A 19,643-nucleotide genomic window follows, 5' to 3' on the forward strand; every position below is an offset into this window, starting at 1 on the left:
CATTTCCCCCCCTGACAGGACCGGGAGCTGTGTGTTTACACACAGCTCCCGGTCCCCGCTCTGTAACGAGCGATCGTGTGTGCCCGGCGGCGATCGTGCCCGCCGGGCACGCGCACGGGAGTCGGGGGCGAGCCGGCGGCACGCGCGCGCCCCTGGTAGCCTGCGAGAGAGCCGACGTAGAGCTACGGGCTCTCGCGCAGGAGAGCCAACCTGCCGCTGTAGAATGACGGCGGCAGGTCGGCAAGCAGTTTAACACTTACCATGCTGTTTTTCTGCCTAGTCAATCTCCTAGAAAGGAGGATAATACCCTAAGGTCAGATGCTGCTGTGTCCGTCCATGAAGTCAGAGAAATTGATTTTACAGTGAGTACAAAAATCCTATTTTTTACAGTAATCAGTGCATTTTTATAGCACTGACTGCTGTAAAAATGACAATGGTCCCAAAAATGTGTCAAGTGTCCAATGTGTCCGCCATAAAGTCGCAGTCACAATAAAAATCACGGATTACATGGGACAGAAACCGCTTTGTTCAGCAAGGGATATGTCCGCTCAGACTCTATGGGAGGTCAGGTGTAAACAACCCTCCAATCCGATCTGCTTTTGTTTGTTTTTTTGTTTTGTTTTGTTTTTAGGCTACCGATCGGTTTGGAGATGGGTGGGTGTAAAGGAACACACGTTCCTTTACACCTGCCAGTCTATAGGAATACATTGACCATCCAAGAAAAACTGACAGATAGTCCTAATTGGATAACCCTTATGAAAGGGGACTAAATACATAAATGTAAGCTGATCATTGTAAGCATCCCTGTCAGTGGTAAATGGTTTGACTCTACCCTATAACTGCTACCCCTGAAGGACAGCTTGCTCTGTTGAAAAACAACAGACTTACTGGCCAGATTACCAGGTGAAAAATAAAAAAAATAAAACTAATGCAACCATCACATCTAAAGCCTCGTACACACGGTCGGACATCCGACAAACTTTCCCTTGGATTTTTGTTCGAGGTGATTTGTCCGGTCACACCCATAGCATTCACATGCTCGGACTTTTCTGAAAACTTTTCTAAAACTTTCCCAACATCACGTGGTTTTTCTGCTCTTTTCTGCTCTTTACCGCCACCCTTTGGTTAACTTCTGCTATTGTTGGTTGATTTTAACATTGGTTCTGAGCATGCGTATTTGCTCTTTGTACGAAAGTCCGATGGCTTGCTGTACACACGGTCGGACTAGGCACCATCAGACTTTTGTTGTCGTAAAGTTTGTCTGTTTGCAGACCAAACTTTTTGTCCGATGAAACCCGAAAAAGTTGGTCCAATGGAGCGTACACACGATCGGACAAATTTTGAAAACTTGTTGATTTTGAAGTTTGTTGGCCGAAAGTCCGACCGTGTGTACGGGCCTTAAGGCTTCATGTACACGGAACATTGTTCAACCTCTCCTGAACAATTTAACTTGGCAGCTAGAAACCGGCATCTAAAAATGGCCTTTTATAGCCGCGTTTACATGCCGTGTTTAGCTGCGTTTAGCCTGCGTTTGCGTCTAGAAGCATTTGAAAAAAAAAAATCATATTCTATTTCAGGGGTGCCCAACCTTTTGAAGATCGAGGGCCAATTAAGCAACTTGGTAACCAGTCGGGGGCCACAATGAGCGTAGCGGGTGGATGACAGGTCACGGCTACTCTATAGGCCCTCTGATCCGCCCAGATGAAAAGGGACGAACTCCCTGTTTTCCGGATTGGCGTTAGGTGGGCATAAACGGACATCTGGCGCTCTATAGAGGTGAATTGAGGGCCCTATTTGGTCGGGCTGATCGTGTGAAAAGGGCTTAAGACTGCTTTCACACTGATGTTCTGTGGTTTACCCACACCCCGGGTGCAGCGTAGTGCACCTCTGTCTATCCTGGGGGTTAGCTGAACTTTGCCATAGACTCCGCCTGTGTAAAAGCTGGCGCTGCAGAGGAAGCATCGGCTTATGGGTCTCTGCTCCGCAGCCGCTTTCTTCCTCTACCACCAGATTCATTCACCACACTGATGCTGTGGTAGGACAGGTCGGCAACCTGCGATCTGGGCTTGCCAACCCACCATTCCAGAGCAGGAGGTCGCAGGCCACATCAGAGGGCTCCGCGGGCCACATGTGGCCCCCGGGCCACTGGTTGGCCACCCCTGTTCTATTCTATGCATGAAGGTTAAAAACTTTCTTGTGTGCAGCAGCCCCCCCAATACTTACTTGAGCCCCATTTCGATCCAGCTATGTGCACAAGAGCAGTGGCTTACCGGTGTCTCTCCCTAATTTTTGGCTGAGACAGCAGCGGCTGCCATTGGCTCCTGCTACTGTCAGTCACGGCCAGTGAACCAATGAGGAGAGAGCCGTCTGAATAGACAGAGCGAGCAGCGGCTCGGGAGAGAGCCTGCTTGGGTGCCCCCGTAGCAAGCTGTTTTGTATGGGGGCACTCGCCAAGAGGGAGGGGCCAGGAGCACCTGTGGGGAACCTGAGAAGAGGAGGATTTGGGCTGCACAAAGTAGGCAAGTAAAATGTGTTTTTTATTTTAAAAGAAAAAAAAGTCAGCCTTTAATATTACTTTAAATATAGATAAATTCAGGCACTAGTTGGATTCAAAAATGATTAAAAAAAAAAACATAAAAATTATTAAAAAAAAAAAACACATTAATTGCTTGTTTTCATATCTGCCTGAAAGTCAGCTATAAAGAGTTTGTAAAGAATATAAAATTGCAATAATTGGTGTTTTTCAATATCTGCCAAGAGTTCAACTTTACATTGAAGTATTTTGCTTGCCACAAAAAAAATAAAACTAAAGCAGAAGCATGTGATGGATGTGTTACATTTAAATATGCACCTATTAAAAATAAGACAAACCGCAAGGCTCAATAACCATTTATTAGAGTAATTACATGCTAAACCTGAGATCTGGTTTATATTTTATTTAAATTATTCTTTATAATTAGTGTTTTTATATATGACACCCATGTTTCTCTTTTTATTTCTCCAAATAAGAACAAAACCATTTGTCTGCTGTGTAATACAGTCCAAAGTCTTATTTTCTAACTAAAAGGGTTAATGTGACTGAAATGTGAAGGACCTCTGCAATATATCTATATATATGGAAAATCCTCTTAGAAAGAATCTGGCGCTGTGACTTACGTCTGCTGGTTGAAGTAAACAGTATGCAGCCCTTCTCCTCCTCCTCCTTTCTCTCTATTCTTCCCCCTCCTTCTGCCTGTTCCCTCCTTCCCTCCCTCCTTACTCAACTTTACTCATGTGTTTCTGTTTAAGAACTCCAGTGCAAATGAATATGATTGGCGTCTACAGTCCCCTCTTGACTTCCAGCTGGAGTCATAGGAGAAAGCGTTTTTCCTCGCTCTGCAGAGCTGTTTACTTTCTTTATTAGTTTACATGGGGTTGTAGTCGCTATTTTAATCTTTCTGCAGTTCTTTTTCATCCTAAATCCTTGCCTGTCATAAAGATTTGAAGGCTGTAAAAGAACCAGCTCCAACATGCGGCCGTATGACTAATCCACACCCGGCTTTCTTCTATTTTCTTTTTTCCTGCTACTTCTTTCGGCAAATGTTCCTCATTGCTGGTTTTCCGAGGGCCAGAAGGGGATACCTCTATATGGCAAGCCCTTTGGACCTGTACTTCGAGCCAAGATTGCATTCTGATTGGCTAAGATCCGCAGACAATTTGGCCTATCATGAATCGTATGGACGTAGGTCATTCTCGCGGAGCGATGGCTGGAAGTTGGCTCACAGCTTGCTTTTTCCCTTCCCCAGGTGCTGACGGAAATTCAGAACCCATGATTTTGGAACAATACGTAGTTGTGTCCAACTATGAGAAGCAAGAAATTTCTGAAATAAGTCTGAAGGCCGGAGAGTTGGTGGACGTGATAGAGAAAAATGAAAGTGGTAAGATTTTTTTGATTTATTTATTCCCTTAAAACATCTCTTAATACTTATAAATATTTTGTTTCAGTGCCCTCTCCCATCCACAAAGCTGTATGTTAGTTGCATCTGGTACTGAACTTGGCTCAGAAGTTAAAATGTTTCCCAGTTAACTTGGGCTGTGAGCCAAAAATATTGCCTTGCCCCGTAAGAATGTCTCCTATAGCTTATTTATGTATAAATGAAGTTGCATGACATTTGTCACAAATTACAACATTAGGATGTCCACATGAGTACTAGCTGCCAGGACAAAGCCTTTTCCTGCAGCAAGGTTAAAAAGAGCTATAGCACGCGGGTTGTTGAGGAATTACAGGTTCACCTGTGCCAGTCCCTACTGGCACATACATTATACTTATCCACAACAGGAGGTAACCCTAATCTGTTTGCTGGCAGAGCATCTTGTAGTTCATAAGCTTGAGGCCTGCAGGTTTCTCAAGCTTTTGGGACTGATTAATGGTTACTTGAGCAAAGGATGACTCAGTAATCAAATTTGTTCTTATTTTGTAACCAGCAATATGAAAAGTTATGTGTTGTAGACTTTATAACGTTTCCTCACTGTTTTACCTTGCAGTGCAAGCTTACATTGCAAGACCTGTAATTTTTTGGGTATTAGACGTGATTTTCATGAAGCCAGAAGGGATAACTGGTATTTGTGATACACGTACAGCTGCATTTCCTACTCACATGCCTGCTAAACTAATTTAGTCAGCACAAAGCAAAAGTGATGTATGTTTTTTTTCCATTACCGATTGTCTGGGGGTAAGCGATATAAGTAACAGTATCTCTGATTGGCTGTTATTGTGTATGTCCAACCACAGTTACATTAGCAAACACCGCAGCAGTTCCGGCAGCCTCTTTAGTTAATAGTATGTATGTTTACATTGAGATTGTTTGTCTTTTGTAGTCTAGCATGTGTACTGTACCATGCACTGTACTTTTTGCAGGCTGCTTTGTTAGGACATGCTGCTTTGTATCACTGTGCATGCTGCAGGCATTCATCCAAAGCTCCTGCAAATGTGGCAGTCTGTCTGGGAGATTGTTTCAGTATTCAGTTTTTCTTCTCTGTGGTTAGGATGGAAGCAGTGGGTGGAGAGCTGAATTCAGAGTGTCAGCAAACGCGTCTTAGCTAGCTGTTTTAGAGGAAAAAAAACGTTGGAGGAAAGATTTGGCAAATTGTTCTGTACGCCAAAAGCCAGTATTAACTGAAATGCTATTGCCATTATGAAGATCTCAGTTTGTTTCTTGCTGTCTTGTATACAAACAGTTTTTGTGCAAATAAAGTTTTTCTTGTATTGGATTGTAAAAGTGACTTAAATATTTTATTATATAAGCAGTACACTCGGTAGACTACATCCCAGTCTTATGACCCAACTTGCATAGTTAATGTCTGATGACACAGTCATGCATAGCTTATTTCTTGCATGTTAAGTCTTGGGTCTTGTATCCTGATTTTTAAGAAATAAGTATTGCTATTGTAGCCAATCTGTTTGTTTGGTTTTTATTTTACCACAGTTTAAAAGATTTTTAGATTGTTGCCTTTGCCATTTTTTTGCACTGTACTATATACTTGTGTAATATGGATACTGAAATTTATTGTATTCAACTGCATGAAACATATTTTGGAATTTGTGTACTGTTTAGTTAGATATAGTATTTTTAAGTGTTTCTAGGAATTTTGGGTGAACAGCAGGATTGCCATGGCCAGCTCTTCAGTGAGTCAAAATATGCATAAGGAAGATTATGTGACAACTTGGCCAAGGTATTGTGTGAAGTGGAATTACTGTAGACAAGCCTCGATAATTGCCATATATAAAGTGTATCTAAACCAAAGAACACAATTGAAATATATTGGAGCTTACCAGTCCATAGATATGGTGGCTGTATAAGTTTCAGTTTTCAGGCTTTTATTCAGCTTTATTTGTATCTTCTGATCCTACTTGTAACACACTTCCTGTCATAGGGTGACAACGCTTACTCACTGTACTGGATCTATAGAGGAGCAACAAAGTTACCATAGGACAGGAATTGTTTTATTGCTACACAACCCTTTCTTTCTCCTCATCTCTATAACATAGGCGGTAGGTGTTCAGTAGTCCACAGGGAGAGCTGGGAACAGTGCTTACTAATAAAGACTGCAGCTCAGGCAGAAAACACAATTTTTGACAGGGTAAAAGCATTTTTTTGCACCTGACGAACAGATATAACAAAATGTGTTCAATGTTATATTTAACAGACCAAAAGGTAGCAAATAAGAGAAGTTCATTGTTCGAGTTTACAAATGCCTACATGAAAGAAAACCAATGAAAAAGATTTGGATGTAAACAAACCTATAGTTTTTGGACTTTAGAGGAGAAGTATGGCCAAAGCTTTTTTGGCTATAATTATCCTATGGATCAGAGGAGTGCAGTTTGTTCTGCACTCCTGCGACCTGTTTTGTCACTTTGTCACTCCAGGCTGGGGAAAGGTTCCAACTTTACAGTCTGGATACACCCAGATGCCTTGACCAGCAGCTGGCTCAACCTTCTCTGCTGAACCCCCCGGAGACTGAGCCAGCCACTCCCTCCCCAGCCCAGCACTCCAGTGAGCACTGGAGAGACAGAGTAGAGAGACAGTGACTGACAGCTTTCTGCTTGGAGTGTAGGGAAGAACTGAGTGTACAGCAGTGTTTGATCGCTCAGTGCAGAAGTGGCGGGGAACAGATACAGCATCGGATCGATGCTGCATCCACCTAGGTGAGTAGTAGGTTTATTATTTTAAGAAAAAAAGGGATCTTTCTGCCACTGTAATAAAAGTAAGCATCCTTTTTTAATCTTTTTACCAGTTTGTATGTGCTCATAGGTTATTTTTTACAGGTTTGCTGAGCTCTTTGTGAGAGCAAAGGCTACTGGGGTGTGTTATTGTAATTTAGTTCTAGTATTCAAAGTAAATGTAAGACCAAAACTTTTTTGTTTTGGGTAGACTAAGAAAGGCCTAGGTCTCCTGTCTGTTTTTTTACTGTTGTCCTTGACACCACTGGGGAGCAAAACCAATCTCTAACTGTCCTGGTTACCATTGTCTCTTTGTATATAGAGTGATATGAAATCTACATTTATGAGTTGCCACAGAACAGAAGGCGAAGGGACATTTTCCAATGGGGAAACCTATTATGGTCCCCTTACTTTGGAGAAATCTTGTCTTACTTTCTGATATATCTCGGTGACAGAAAGTAAAGGGAATTTTCCCTGATAGGACACAGACGGTACCAAACCAGTGGTCTTAACCATTATCCAAATCAACCAAGTGGAACTTCTCAGTGGCACAAAGAATAGAAATGGTAATATGATGATTATGAAATGTTTTGGATACAGCCAATGTATTTTTCATCCCTACTATTTAAAATCCAGTTAGATACCAATCAGCTGCACAATTTATAAAGCTATTTAATCTAGATGGTGCACTTAATTATTATTGTTTTTTTAGTAGGAAAAAATCCAACACAGACAGAACAGACCTCAACTCTGGCCAATGTGCCTCTTTAGAATCGTTCCCAGCTTTGACCATACTTTTAATAGCAAATACAAACATGCCATACAAAGTCATAGATTTATCTAAGTTGTGCAGGTGAAAATGGCTGCATAAATGCCAATCATAAGCTTGAGTATAAATGCAATGATTAGTTGTACTATGGTTTATCAGGCCCTCTGCAGTAAAAATGTCATTGTAGGTATAGTGCTATTAGCTAGAGCCTTAAAAGTAAACCAACAAGGCAATTACTTCTATACATGGTATGTTAGTAAAACTATACAATTGGTTAGTCTAAACAAGAGTAGCCAACAATTTTTTTTGCTGCTATATCCCTTGTCTAGTAAATCCAGAAACAGCTTAATTTTGTGTCTTTTTCTCATGCTGTGAAGGTTTTCCAAATTTATAGTGTGAGATTTCTTTGTTGAGAGGTCTGAGTCTTCTGTTTATGCCGTACATCTAGTCACAGGGTTATTGACTCTGCAGCAGTCGCCAGTTTGTAAAGACTGTGACGTTGAAAATTCCAGATGGCAAACTGCCCTTATTTGTAGACTGTTAGTAACTGTAGCCTTTGGGTAAAACTTCACTTACCTCTACAACATTAGTGTAAAATATAGCAGTTCATCCAGTGCACATGCTCCTCCTGTCTCAAGTTTTGAAATCGATGGATGGGAGGAGATTGTCTTAGGAACTTCACAAAGCCTGACTGACACAATAACAGTTACTGACAATTCACTGCCTTTGTGAATGTGGAAATGGCACAGAAATGTTTGTTGATTTTTAAAAAAGAGATGAGTTATTAAGATCTGACCCTAGTAACATTATTGCCCCTAGTTCTAGACAGGTAAACCCTCTTATTTTCAAGATGCCAAAACACTAATATTATCATAGCTACATTCATGTATACATTGAGAAAAGAAGTGAAGTGGCGTAAAAAAATACCGTATTTTCCGGCGTATAAGATAACCTTTTACACCGGAATTACACAGCCAAAAAACGGAGTTCGTCTTTTATGCTGGGTGAAGCAGCTGCCCAATAGATATCAGCCCGCCGTGTGCTTTGTAAAGCTGTATGTAATTCAGTATACAGTAGGTGACCGTGATATTGTGTCAATCTCGCTCCCTTTCTCGGCGAGATTGACCACCTACGAGCCCCATCGCGGGAGCCAGCGCCAAGCTGGCTTGCCGCGATGTAGACAAAGCCGTCATAGAAGCGACGGGAGATCTGACTTGGATTCCCGCCAATTCTAGCCGGCGTTTGGTATGAATCCTGAGAGGGAGAACTCCACGCCAATTTTTAAATAAAAAAAAACCAACATGGGTTCCCCCCCCAGGAGCATACCAGGCCCTTAGGTCTGGTATGGGTTGTAAGGAGACCCCCCCTACGCCAAAAAAACGACGTAGGGGGTCCCCCTACAATCCATACCAGACCCGTATCCAAAGCACGCTACCCGGCCGGCCAGGAAAGGAGTGGGGATGAGCGAGCGACCCCCCCCTCCTGAGCCGTACCAGGCCGCATGCCCTCAACATGGGGGGGTTGGGTGCTCCGGGGCAGGGGGGCACACTGCGGAGCCCCCCCACCCCGGAGCACCCTGTCCCCATGTTGATAAGGACAGGGCCTCTTCCCGACAACCCTGGCCGTTGGTTGTCGGGGTCTGCTGGTGGGGGGCTTATCGGAATCTGGGAGCCCCCTCAAATAAGGGGGCCCCCAGATACCGGCCCCCCACCCTAAGTGAATGGATATGGGGGTACATCGTACCCCTACCCATTCACCTGGAGGCAAAGTGTTAAAGTTAATAAACACACGACACAGGGTTTTTAAAATAATTTATTAGTCTGTTCCGGGGGCCCCCCCTGTCTTCTTTAGCTCTTTCACCAGGGGGGGGCTTCTTCTTCACCGCCGTCTGGTTCTCTTCCGCTCTCTAGGGGGTCTTCTCCGCTCTCGGGGGGTCTTCTATCTTCGCCGCTCTCCGCTGTTGACTCGGCGCACCCCGGTTCTTCTCCCGCTGTCCGGTGCCTTCTCCTTCAGGGCTGGCCGCCGCTATCTTTGTGTGTTAGCTCAATTACTAGCAGGCAGCCAGCACGCTCTTCTGTGACGTCGTCTTCTTCTCTACTCTTCTTCTCCCTTCTTCCGATGTTGACCCGACGGCTCTTCACGCTGCAATGACAGGTGCGCGGTTTGCATCCGGTGTACCCCATATCCATTCACTTAGGGTGGGTGGCCGGTATCTGGGCGCCCCCTTATTTGAGGGGGCTCCCAGATTCCGATAAGCCCCCCGCCCGCAGACCCCGACAACCAACGGCCAGGGTTGTCGGGAAGAAGCCCTGTCCTTATCAACATGGGGACAGGGTGCTCTGGGGTGGGGGGCCCCGCAGTGCGCCCCCCTGCCCCAGAGCACCCAACCCCCCCATGTTGAGGGCATGCGGCCTGGTACGGCTCAGGAGGGGGGAGCGCTCGCTCGTCCCCACTCCTTTCCTGGCCGGCCGGGTAGAGTGCTTTGGATACGGGTCTGGTATGGATCGTAGGGGGACCCCCTACGTCGGTTTTTAGGCGGAGGGGGGGTCTCCTTACAACCCATACCAGACCTAAGGGCCTGGTATGCTCCTGGGGGGGGAATCCATGTCGGTTTTTTATTTAAAAATTGGCGTGGAGTTCTCCCTCTCAGGAATGCATACCAAATGCCGCAGCTAGAATTGGCGGGAATCCAAGTCGGATCCCCGTCGCTTCTATGACGCGCTCTCTGGAATGTGCTTTGTCTATTCCAGCGAGTGCGAGATGTCGGCACCATGTCGCCGAGAATCAGTGCGATGCTGTCGTGCTAGAAACACATTCTCGGCAACATGTACTGTATGTGCCGCTTAGCCAATCTGTTGATGACTAGAGCCTGCTAAGCCTGCTCTGATTGGAGTAACAACCTCTGCCAATCCGAGCAGGCTACATTATGTAGCCTGCTCGGATTGACAGAGGTTGTTACTCCAATCCGAGCAGGCCTAGCAGGCTCTGTAGTTATCAACAGAGTGCATCACTCTCCGGGATTGGCTGAGCGGCGCACATACTGAATTTAATACAGCTTTACAGAGCACACGGCGGGCTGCGGCCTCTGAGTTTTTGAACGTAATTAATGCACAAGGGGGGCATCTTATACGGTGAGTAGAGCACAAAACCACAGTTTTAAACTGCGTATTATGGGGTCGTCTTATGTGCCCAGCCGCCTCATATGCCAGCATATACGGTAAACATATTTTTCCTAAAATTCCATTTGTTTCTCACAAAGGATGTATAATATGAAAACGAAACTGCCATGGTTGATTTAATTACGTTCCCTTGCTAAAAAGAGTTCATTGCACTGTACTATATCCCTTGCTCTTCAGCCGATCTTAAAACACAGACATTACATATAACTACTAAACCAGGATCCTGCATTCACTTTATCTGGTCTCCCACAGTACACAGAACATGGAAATGCAATTATTTTATTTATAATATTATTATTATTCATTAATATTTCATACTCCTCTGTCCTATGAGGCTAAATGACTCTTGAACCTCTGTCTGGACAGTGCTGATTGGCACTGTGGTAATCACATGCACTCTGCCAAAAAAAACTCTCTAGCAATACACATCAACTGGGCATGAGCAGAGTGCCCCCAAGGCCCTGTACTGTCAGGAGATGGATTGGGAACAGTGGAAGAAGGGGAGGATCGGAGAAGACAGGATCCAACAGCCTTTTTACACAATATGCAGGATTAACCACTTAGGTTCCACAATGAGTATAACATGCATGCTTTACTGCATATACAGATTGATTTTACTCTTGTGGGTTTAGTATTAAGTGATATTAACCACTTAACACCCATGGCCATCATTAGATGTCCTGGACTTTGAGTGGGGATATCTGAATGATACTTGCAGCTGCAGGCATCATTCGGATATCATCTTTTTCAGCCGGCGATTCCACGCACCATGAGAACAATCATAGCAGCAGTTCAGCCTCTTGATTGTTCTTACAGGCAGCGGGAGGGGACGTCCCCGTCCCTCCTGCCGCCCACCAGTGCTTCTACCGATTTGCCCGTGTGATTGGCGAGCCGGAGAATGAATTTGTCAGAGCTGGATGTTATCCATAGAGAATACCGGTGACCAGATGGTCCCCGGCAGTCTCTATGATCTTCAGAGGCCCGGTCGTCATGACGTTACGCTCGGCCTGACACTTGTAAATACTGCTGTGTACCTGGCTGGAAAGGCAGAGATCGTTTTATTTTTATTTATTTTTATCTCAGCCTTTCCTGCCTATAGGAGAGATTTGGGGACTTACTAGACCCCAGATCTCTCCATAAAGAGGACCTGTCATGCCGTATTGCTATTACAAGGGATGTTTACATTCCTTGTAATAGGAATAAAAGTGATAATAAAATTAAAGGGAGAGTGGAAAAATAAAATAAACAATAAAAAAAAATGTAATTGTCCCATCTCACAGGCAGAAGCAAAAGCATACGTACGCTGTGCCCACATATGTAAATGGAATTCAAATCACACATGTGAGGTATTGCCACTAGTGTTAGAGCGAGAGCAACAATTGTAGCCCAAGACCTCCTCTGTACCTCTAAACATGTAACCTGTAAAAAATCTTAAAAATTTTTAATTACCGAATTTTGACGCCATTCCACGAGTGTGTGTAGTTTTAAAGCGTGCATGTTAGGTATCTATTTACTCTGCGTAACATCATCTTTCACATTATACAAAAAAATTGGGCTAACGTTGGTGTTTTTTTTATTATTATGAACTACTTTTTTTCCCCAAAACAAAACGCGTTTAAAAAATTGCTGCTCAAACACCGCGTGACATAAAAACAACCAACAACCACCATTTGATTTCCTAGGATCTCTGCTAAAAAAATATATATATATATATAGTGTTTGGGGGTTCTGAGTAATTTTCTAGCAAAAAAATGATGATGATGATTGCGTATCTGAGCTTGGAGGCAGAAAAACATAAAACTCTCCTAAACTTGTCTAAACTTTGTACAAAAAAATGCTCTATATGAGTGTTTTTTACTCCCCAGAGAACAGTCCAGCCCAGTGTGCATGGAGCCTTATTATTGAGTATGCAGCTTCTTTATCCTTTAATTCTTGCTTATGTTCCAGTTTATGCAGGTGCCATGACTGCTACCCCAAGTTTCCTGTTTCAGGGTGGCTCTCTTCTCTTTCAGAATTCTATGGAACCACCCTTGCATGCAGGAACTAGAGTCATGTCTCTCCATACTTACTGCAGTAGTAGAAGCACACAGCCTGGGATGGCAAGATACTCCCTTGCTCTTCTCCCATTCCTTTTCTCCTCCTCCCCCTCACTTTTTTGAACTAACAGACTAACTTTAGACTGCACTGTCCACTGTTAACTCTTTCCTGTGAAGACTGGAAATTCAGGAAAGCTGCACCAAGAGAGCGTGACCCATCAGCACTGGAAGCTGTAAACTGCAAGTGCTGGGATGAGAATGTTAACAAATAATTTACCGGAGATCGTTTATTTGATTGTGCTCAGTGTTATGTTAAAAAGGGTTTATTTACTACTTTAACAGACACGTAGAACTTTCTGCTTGAATCATAATGATGTCTTCTTTTGTGGTGTAGACTTTATATTGTTTTGTCTGGTAAATGAAAAGTAACACTTTTCATTTGTTTGAGCAGGTAATTAAAAAAAAAAAAAAAAAGAAAAAAGTTTGTTGTCTTAGTCAAAAATCTCTGCATGCCAGCATTTTGCAATAATCATGTGCTCTATTGCATTTTTTCTACTTAACCCAAACAGGAGGGCATAAGGTATAAATTAGTAACGTTGTTTTTTGTTTTTTTTCTTTTTGTGTGTTTCTTGGTAGAGAACATGTTGGATTACCTTGAATGTTTATAATTGTAGACATTGAGCCTCGTCCATCTCTTGTGAAGATTTATCATAAACCACAGCAGCTGTTCAGCTCATTAGCAGGTTCTCTGTCAGCCTGGCTTTGGGGAGCTTGAATTGTCCCGCCAGATTCAGAAAGACACACATACAGTTTGCCATGTATTGCACTTATGTCACGAATAGGTTCAGTGGCTAAACTGACCCTGTGTATATTGTGTGCCAAAAGGTAGAAAGCGAAATGTGACATTACATTTTATTACATTAAGTGGACCTGTTCTTAAGATTTAAACTCCACTTATTAAACAAGTAGGACACATAATAGCATTACCAAATCCAAATTACCACATTTTTTCCTTTCAGTTGCTGCACTGGTATATTTTTGCTAGATTTGCAATGTAAAGGCCCATACACATGATGTGACTTTTTGAGAACAAACTTCAAAATGACTAGGTTTTTCAGAAAATCCGACCGTGTGTACGCTCCATTGGACAAACCTTTTCGGTTTTCATCAGAGTTCTATGGAACCACAAACAGATGACAAACAGATAAACTTTGCAGCAACAAAAGTCCGATGGTGCAAAGTCCGATCGTTTGTACAGAAGTCAATCGAACTTAAGTCCAAAGTACAAACACGCATGCTCAGAACCAATGTAAAAGATCAACCAGCAATAGCAGAAGTTGCCCAAAGGGTGTCACTAAAGAGCAAACAAAAAAAACACGTAGTATGTCAATTACGTCACTACGTTCATGTTTGTTGGCTGAAAAAGTCCTGCCGTGTGTATGCATACCAAGTTCACGGCCAACACCCTTCGAACAAAAATCCACGGAAATGTTTGTTTGAAGTCCAGTCGTGTGTATGAGACTTTAAGGAAGTCTTTCAAGGGAGAAGTTCATTAAGCATTGTGTGTGTGTAATGGGGGTCTTAATATGTAGGCCATGATGTAGACAACTAAAGAAGGAGCCTCCTCCACTGCATACAGGAAGATGGTAGTCTCATGACCTGATTCTTCACGTGACCACCAATGTAGGCAAGTAAATAGTATTTGTTTTGGGGCTCAGTAATTATTTGTAGAAAATGTAGCTTTAACATTTTCTAGATACTTAAAAATTACATCTAGTAATCCATTAAATCCTGTAATTCATGGTTTGTGTGTAATATTAATTTTGGCATTTTCTGCCAGCTATGTTTATCCTTCGCTTTTTTTTACGCATGATAGAATGGGGCTTTGAATAGGTGTACACTCGTTTTCATACAGGCTGTGAAATCTTTTCCTTTTAAAATAGTTTGCATCTTTGATAACCGAGTGGCAACAGTCAGTCTCAGCAAACCAGTGCCATCTTCATCTGCTTGTATGTTGCTAATCACCAGTTTTCTCCTTACACCCACTTCTTTATTTTCTTTACACTGGAAAGTTGGCCCAGGCTGGCCACACTTTAGAGGGATGTACAATATGTTCCCTCTTATGGCGTCACTAAACAAATTTAGAAAGCCCAGCTATAACGGCAAGCTGGCAATGGGCATAAAACCGTTAAGTACAGGACAGGCTTTTGCCCTCAGTCAGCCAGTAAAGTGGGCTGGAGAAAACCCCATTATTCTTGGCCATTTACCAATTTTTCTGTTGGTTGATGTTGTAAAACATATTGTTTAAATGGAAATATTGCAGAATAAGAAACAGAAGAAAACAATTCCGCTTTCATAAGATGCTGGCTCTGTTTTCTATGAAAAAAAGCTTCTCCGTAGTGTTTACCCTGGAACATTCTGCTCTGTGTCCTTTTTTATTTTGACAATTTCTAAGTAACATTTTGCAAGTAATTGAACACACTCATTGGAGATTAAATCATATGTAGGAGTAACTGACAGTTTTCCATTGTGAAGCCTTATTTTTTCCTTCATTTTATTTTCATGTTCACCTGTATCAATTATTCCTCTTAGGAGGTCTATGCTTTTGATTGTCATTTACATTAGATCTTATTCAACAACAATGTCAGTTGGCCACCTAAAGATGACTTCTACAGTGTCTTTTAATATCACTCAACATCACAAATTTAATTACAACTGATACTTCTATAAAAGAGCAGTTGATAACAGCTGCCATTGGGCTACAAATAATGAAGATATACAGTTCTGTTAGTGACATTTTCATGTGTATAACTAAATTCATGTTTAGCTTAGCCTTAAAGTGGAACTTTACTCAGAAAATTAAGTCCTGATCACTTCCTGTTCCTCTGTAATCTTGACACTGTGCATAAAATCAGAGCCACTAGAGGCCACTCAGCTGACAGCTTAAAGATATACAGTTGCTGAAGGGGGAAGAAAAAAACAGGAATGACAAAGACAGTGCTAAGGGAACACAGATAGTAACCCACATTTAAAACGTCTGTTTTATTATCAAATTTTTTATTTTATTTTAAAATTCAACATATCCATTCAATTCTATAAATTTTTATGTTCCGTATTTCTATAGTATACATTTCAATAAAGAATAAACATTACAAGAAAGAGCTAGGTACAAAACGATCTTGTCGAAAATTTACCACTCATAATACCCTTCCCCCGACCCGAAAAAAAGATGGGGGAGCAAAAGTTCCCTTCACCCCTTTCCTCCTCCACGCCATCCCCAGATGCGATAGGGTGCATTTGCACCTTTCCTTTCCACTCCATTTCTTCTACTCAAAGTCGTGTATTCTTCTGTGACCTTCTGTGTCCGTGAAAAAAAAAAACTGCTTCCCCCCTCTACCAGGACCTTATGTACGAGGCCACTATTGATCAGTGTCCATTTGTTTTGTTATAGAAAATTTGTGTTTATCCCTTGTGATTGAATATTGTCTACCGTGATTACATATAGGCGGCTCACCTGGCCTAATTCTCCCCCAACTCTCGAGAAAAAAAAGGGAAAAAAGGAACTTCCCACCTATTTCCATGGGTTTTATTAATTCCCCCTCTACCCATCCCTCATATAGAAGGCCACTTATGGCCATGGTGTCAAATAAAATTATTCTACCATGTGATTGAATATTATCTACCATGATTGCCTAAAAACATCCATTTTGCCGTGCTTGCATGCCACGTTTAGCGGCATTTTGCCTCGTTTAGAAGCGTTTGCCACTTGAAATGCCTCTATACTCAGCTTCTGAACCCATTTTTTTGCATTTAAAAAAAGCCTCTAAACTCAACTGCCTAGAAACGACTATAAACAACCCTGTGTACATGTACTGATTATATTAACATAAAGGAGAGTTCAGGAGCAGTTGAAAAAAATGCCCAACTGCTCCTAAACGCACATTTAGCAGCAGCAGTGTACATGAGGCCTTAGGCTCCATGTACACTAGCGTTTTTTATAAGCTCAACAAATGCTAGAAAAAAAACGCTAAATGAAAAATGCTGATAATATAATTTGTTGTGCCGGTTTGTAGTAGTGTTTTAGTAGCTTTTAGGAGAGTAGCGACAAAAACTGTACAAAAACAATTTTTCCTTGCTCCTAGGCTCTGAAGTTCAAAAAATGCTTTTAGCTTAAAATAGTGTACATGGACATATAGGATAACACTATTAGCTTCTTGGAGCAGAAAAAAAAAGCTCAAAATAGCTTCTAGGAGCTTAAAAAAAATGCTTGTGTGTATGGAGCCTAAACCTTCTGTCAAGCCTCGTACACACGACCGGTTTTCCCGGCAGGTAAACTGCCAGGAGAGCATTTGGCCGTGATTCCCGGCCGTGTGTATGCTCCCTAGCAGTTTTCCAGACAGGACAACTGCCCGGGAAAAATAGAGAAAATGCTCTCTATTTTTCTGTCTGGATTCCCAGCAGATTGTTTCCTGCCCAGAAAACCGGTCGTCAGTATGCTTACCTTTCCGAGGTGAACCTGTGCATGCTCGATAAGACTTTGACACATGTGCGGTAGCATACAAGGTTAGTGTGGGGTGTAGCAAGATGGCGGCAATGGCATTGAATGTGAAGAGAACCTGCTTGTCGTAGTCGATGACGTTACAGCGTTCTTGCCATTCAAAAGCACGGCGGTTCTTTTGAGTGGCCGTCTGTATGCACGGCTTTACAAGGCAAGCTTGCCAGGAGTCCCGTCAGGAAAAAAAACGACATTTTTTTTTCCTGACGGGATTATCGGCCGTGTGTAGAAGGCTACAGTCTTCTTTCCTAGACAAGCTATGACATACAATCATGGCTGGAAATGTACATACTTTAATTTCAGAAAGTGACATATAGTTTTTGAGACCAAAGAGATGGGGAAAGTTTCCAATAAGGAAGTGACTGCTCCGGGCTTCAACAAAATGGCGGCTTCCAGCAAAAAGGAACTAGAGCAATGCTGTAGATAAATTTTCAGCACAAACAAATTTTGGTAGCATATGTATTAATGTGGAACATACAGTATCTCAGAAAAGTGTGAGTACACACCTCAAATTTTTCTAAATATGTTATATCATTTCATGTGACAGCACTGAAGAAATTACACTTTGAAACAATGTAAAGTAGTGAGTGTACAGCTTGTATAACAGTGTCAATTTGATTTCCCCTCATTAATGTCTAAAACGCTGGCAACAAAAGTGAGTACACCCCAAGTGAAAATGTCTAAATTAGGCCCAAAGTGTCAATATTTTGTGTGGCCACCATTATTTTTCAGCGCTGCCATAACCCTCTTGGGCATGGAGGTTACCACAACTTCACAGGTTGCCACTGGAGTCTTCTTCCACTCCTCCATGATGACATCACAGAGCTGGTGGATGCTAGAGACCTTGCGCTCCTCCACCTTCTGTTTGAAGATGCCCTACAGATGCTTAATAGGGTTTAGGTTTGAATACATGCTTCGCCAGTCCATCACCTTTACCCTCTGCTTCTTTAGCAAGGCAACGGTCGTCTTGGAGATGTATTTGGGGTCATTATCATGTTGGAATACTGTCCTAGAGCCCAGTCTTCGAAGGTAGGGGATCATGCTCTGCTTCAGTATGTCACAGTACATGTTGACATTCATGGTTTCCTCAATAAACTGTAGTTTCCAAGTGCCAACAGCACTCATGCAGCTGCAGACCATGCCACGCCCACCCCCATGCTTGACTGTAGGCAAGACGCACTTGTTTTTGTGCAAAAGAAAACTGATTTCATACCGCGCATTACTTTGCATTACTACCTGGTGCTTTATTATTATTATTCACTGTTTGTCACATTGCACTGTACATTTTGGTTGCTGCCTCACAAGCTTGACACCATCTGAACCCAAAACGTTTATCTTGGTCTCATCAGACTAAAGGACATGGGGCCAGATTCACGTAGATGATGGCGCGGCGACGTGCGCGACGCTGTGATATATGGACTTCCACGCATGCGTCGAATCATTACGACGCATGCGGGGGATGGATTCGGACGGATTGATCCGGTGAGTCTGTACAGACCAGCGGATCAATCCGTTGGACTGGATTCCAGCGGATCGATTTCTTAGCATGTCAAGAAATTTTGATCCGCTGGAAATCCATCCCCGGGGACAAAAATCAGCGGAAACGGATCCGCTGGATCGTACACACCAGGGGATCTATCCGCTGGAACCGGTCCGCGGATCAATTCCAGCGGATCGATCCTCTCGTGTGTACGGGGCCTAAGAGTAGCTCCACCATTTTAACATATTTGGAATTGTTAGGCAAAAGTGTGATTTAAGTATTTTCTTGAAGTGAGAACATGAGCACTGCCATTGCTGACTTGTTTAACCACTTCAGCCCCCGAAGAATTTACCCCCTTCCTGACCAGTGCACTTTTTGCGATTCGGCACTGCGTCGCTTTAACTGACAATTGTGCGGTCATGCGATGTGGTACCCAAACAAAATTTACATCCTTTTTTTCCTACAAATAGAGCTTTCTTTTGGTGATATTTTCGATCACCTCTGCGATTTTTATTTTTTGAAAAAAGCTATATTTTTTACTTTTTGCTATAATAAATATCCCCCAAAAATATATATATAAAAAAACGATTTTTTTCCTCAGTTTAGGCCGATATGTATTCTTCTACATATTTTTGTTAAAAAAAATAGCAATAAGCGTATATTGATTGGTTTGCACAAAAGTTATAGCGTCTACACAATAGGGGATAGTTATATGGCATTTTTATTATTATTATTATTATTTTTCTATTAGTAATGGCGGCGATCTGCGATTTTTGTCGTGACATTATGGCAGACACTTTTGAAACTTTTGGGACCATTGTCATTTATACAGCGATCAGTGCTATAAAAATGCACTGATTACTGTGTAAATGACACTGGCAGGGAAGGAGTTGGCCAGTAGGGGGCAAGGAAGGGGTTAAGTGT

The 19,643-nt window shown here is 42.5% G+C and overlaps 1 protein-coding gene across 7 annotated transcripts in view; it reads left to right on the top strand.

The window, feature by feature from the left end:
• Positions 1-19,643, top strand: part of SH3PXD2A (SH3 and PX domains 2A) — a 424,441-nt gene that overhangs the window by 287,220 nt on the left and 117,578 nt on the right. For all 7 annotated transcript variants that reach the window (XM_040361850.1, XM_040361852.1, XM_040361846.1 and 4 more), the window contains one exon: positions 3,786-3,917. In XM_040361850.1, the coding sequence (XP_040217784.1) occupies positions 3,786-3,917 (132 nt within the window). The remainder of the gene's footprint in view (positions 1-3,785; positions 3,918-19,643) is intronic.

The sequence above is a fragment of the Rana temporaria genome, chromosome 8, assembly GCF_905171775.1.
Source record: "Rana temporaria chromosome 8, aRanTem1.1, whole genome shotgun sequence".
Taxonomy (NCBI): domain Eukaryota; kingdom Metazoa; phylum Chordata; class Amphibia; order Anura; family Ranidae; genus Rana; species Rana temporaria.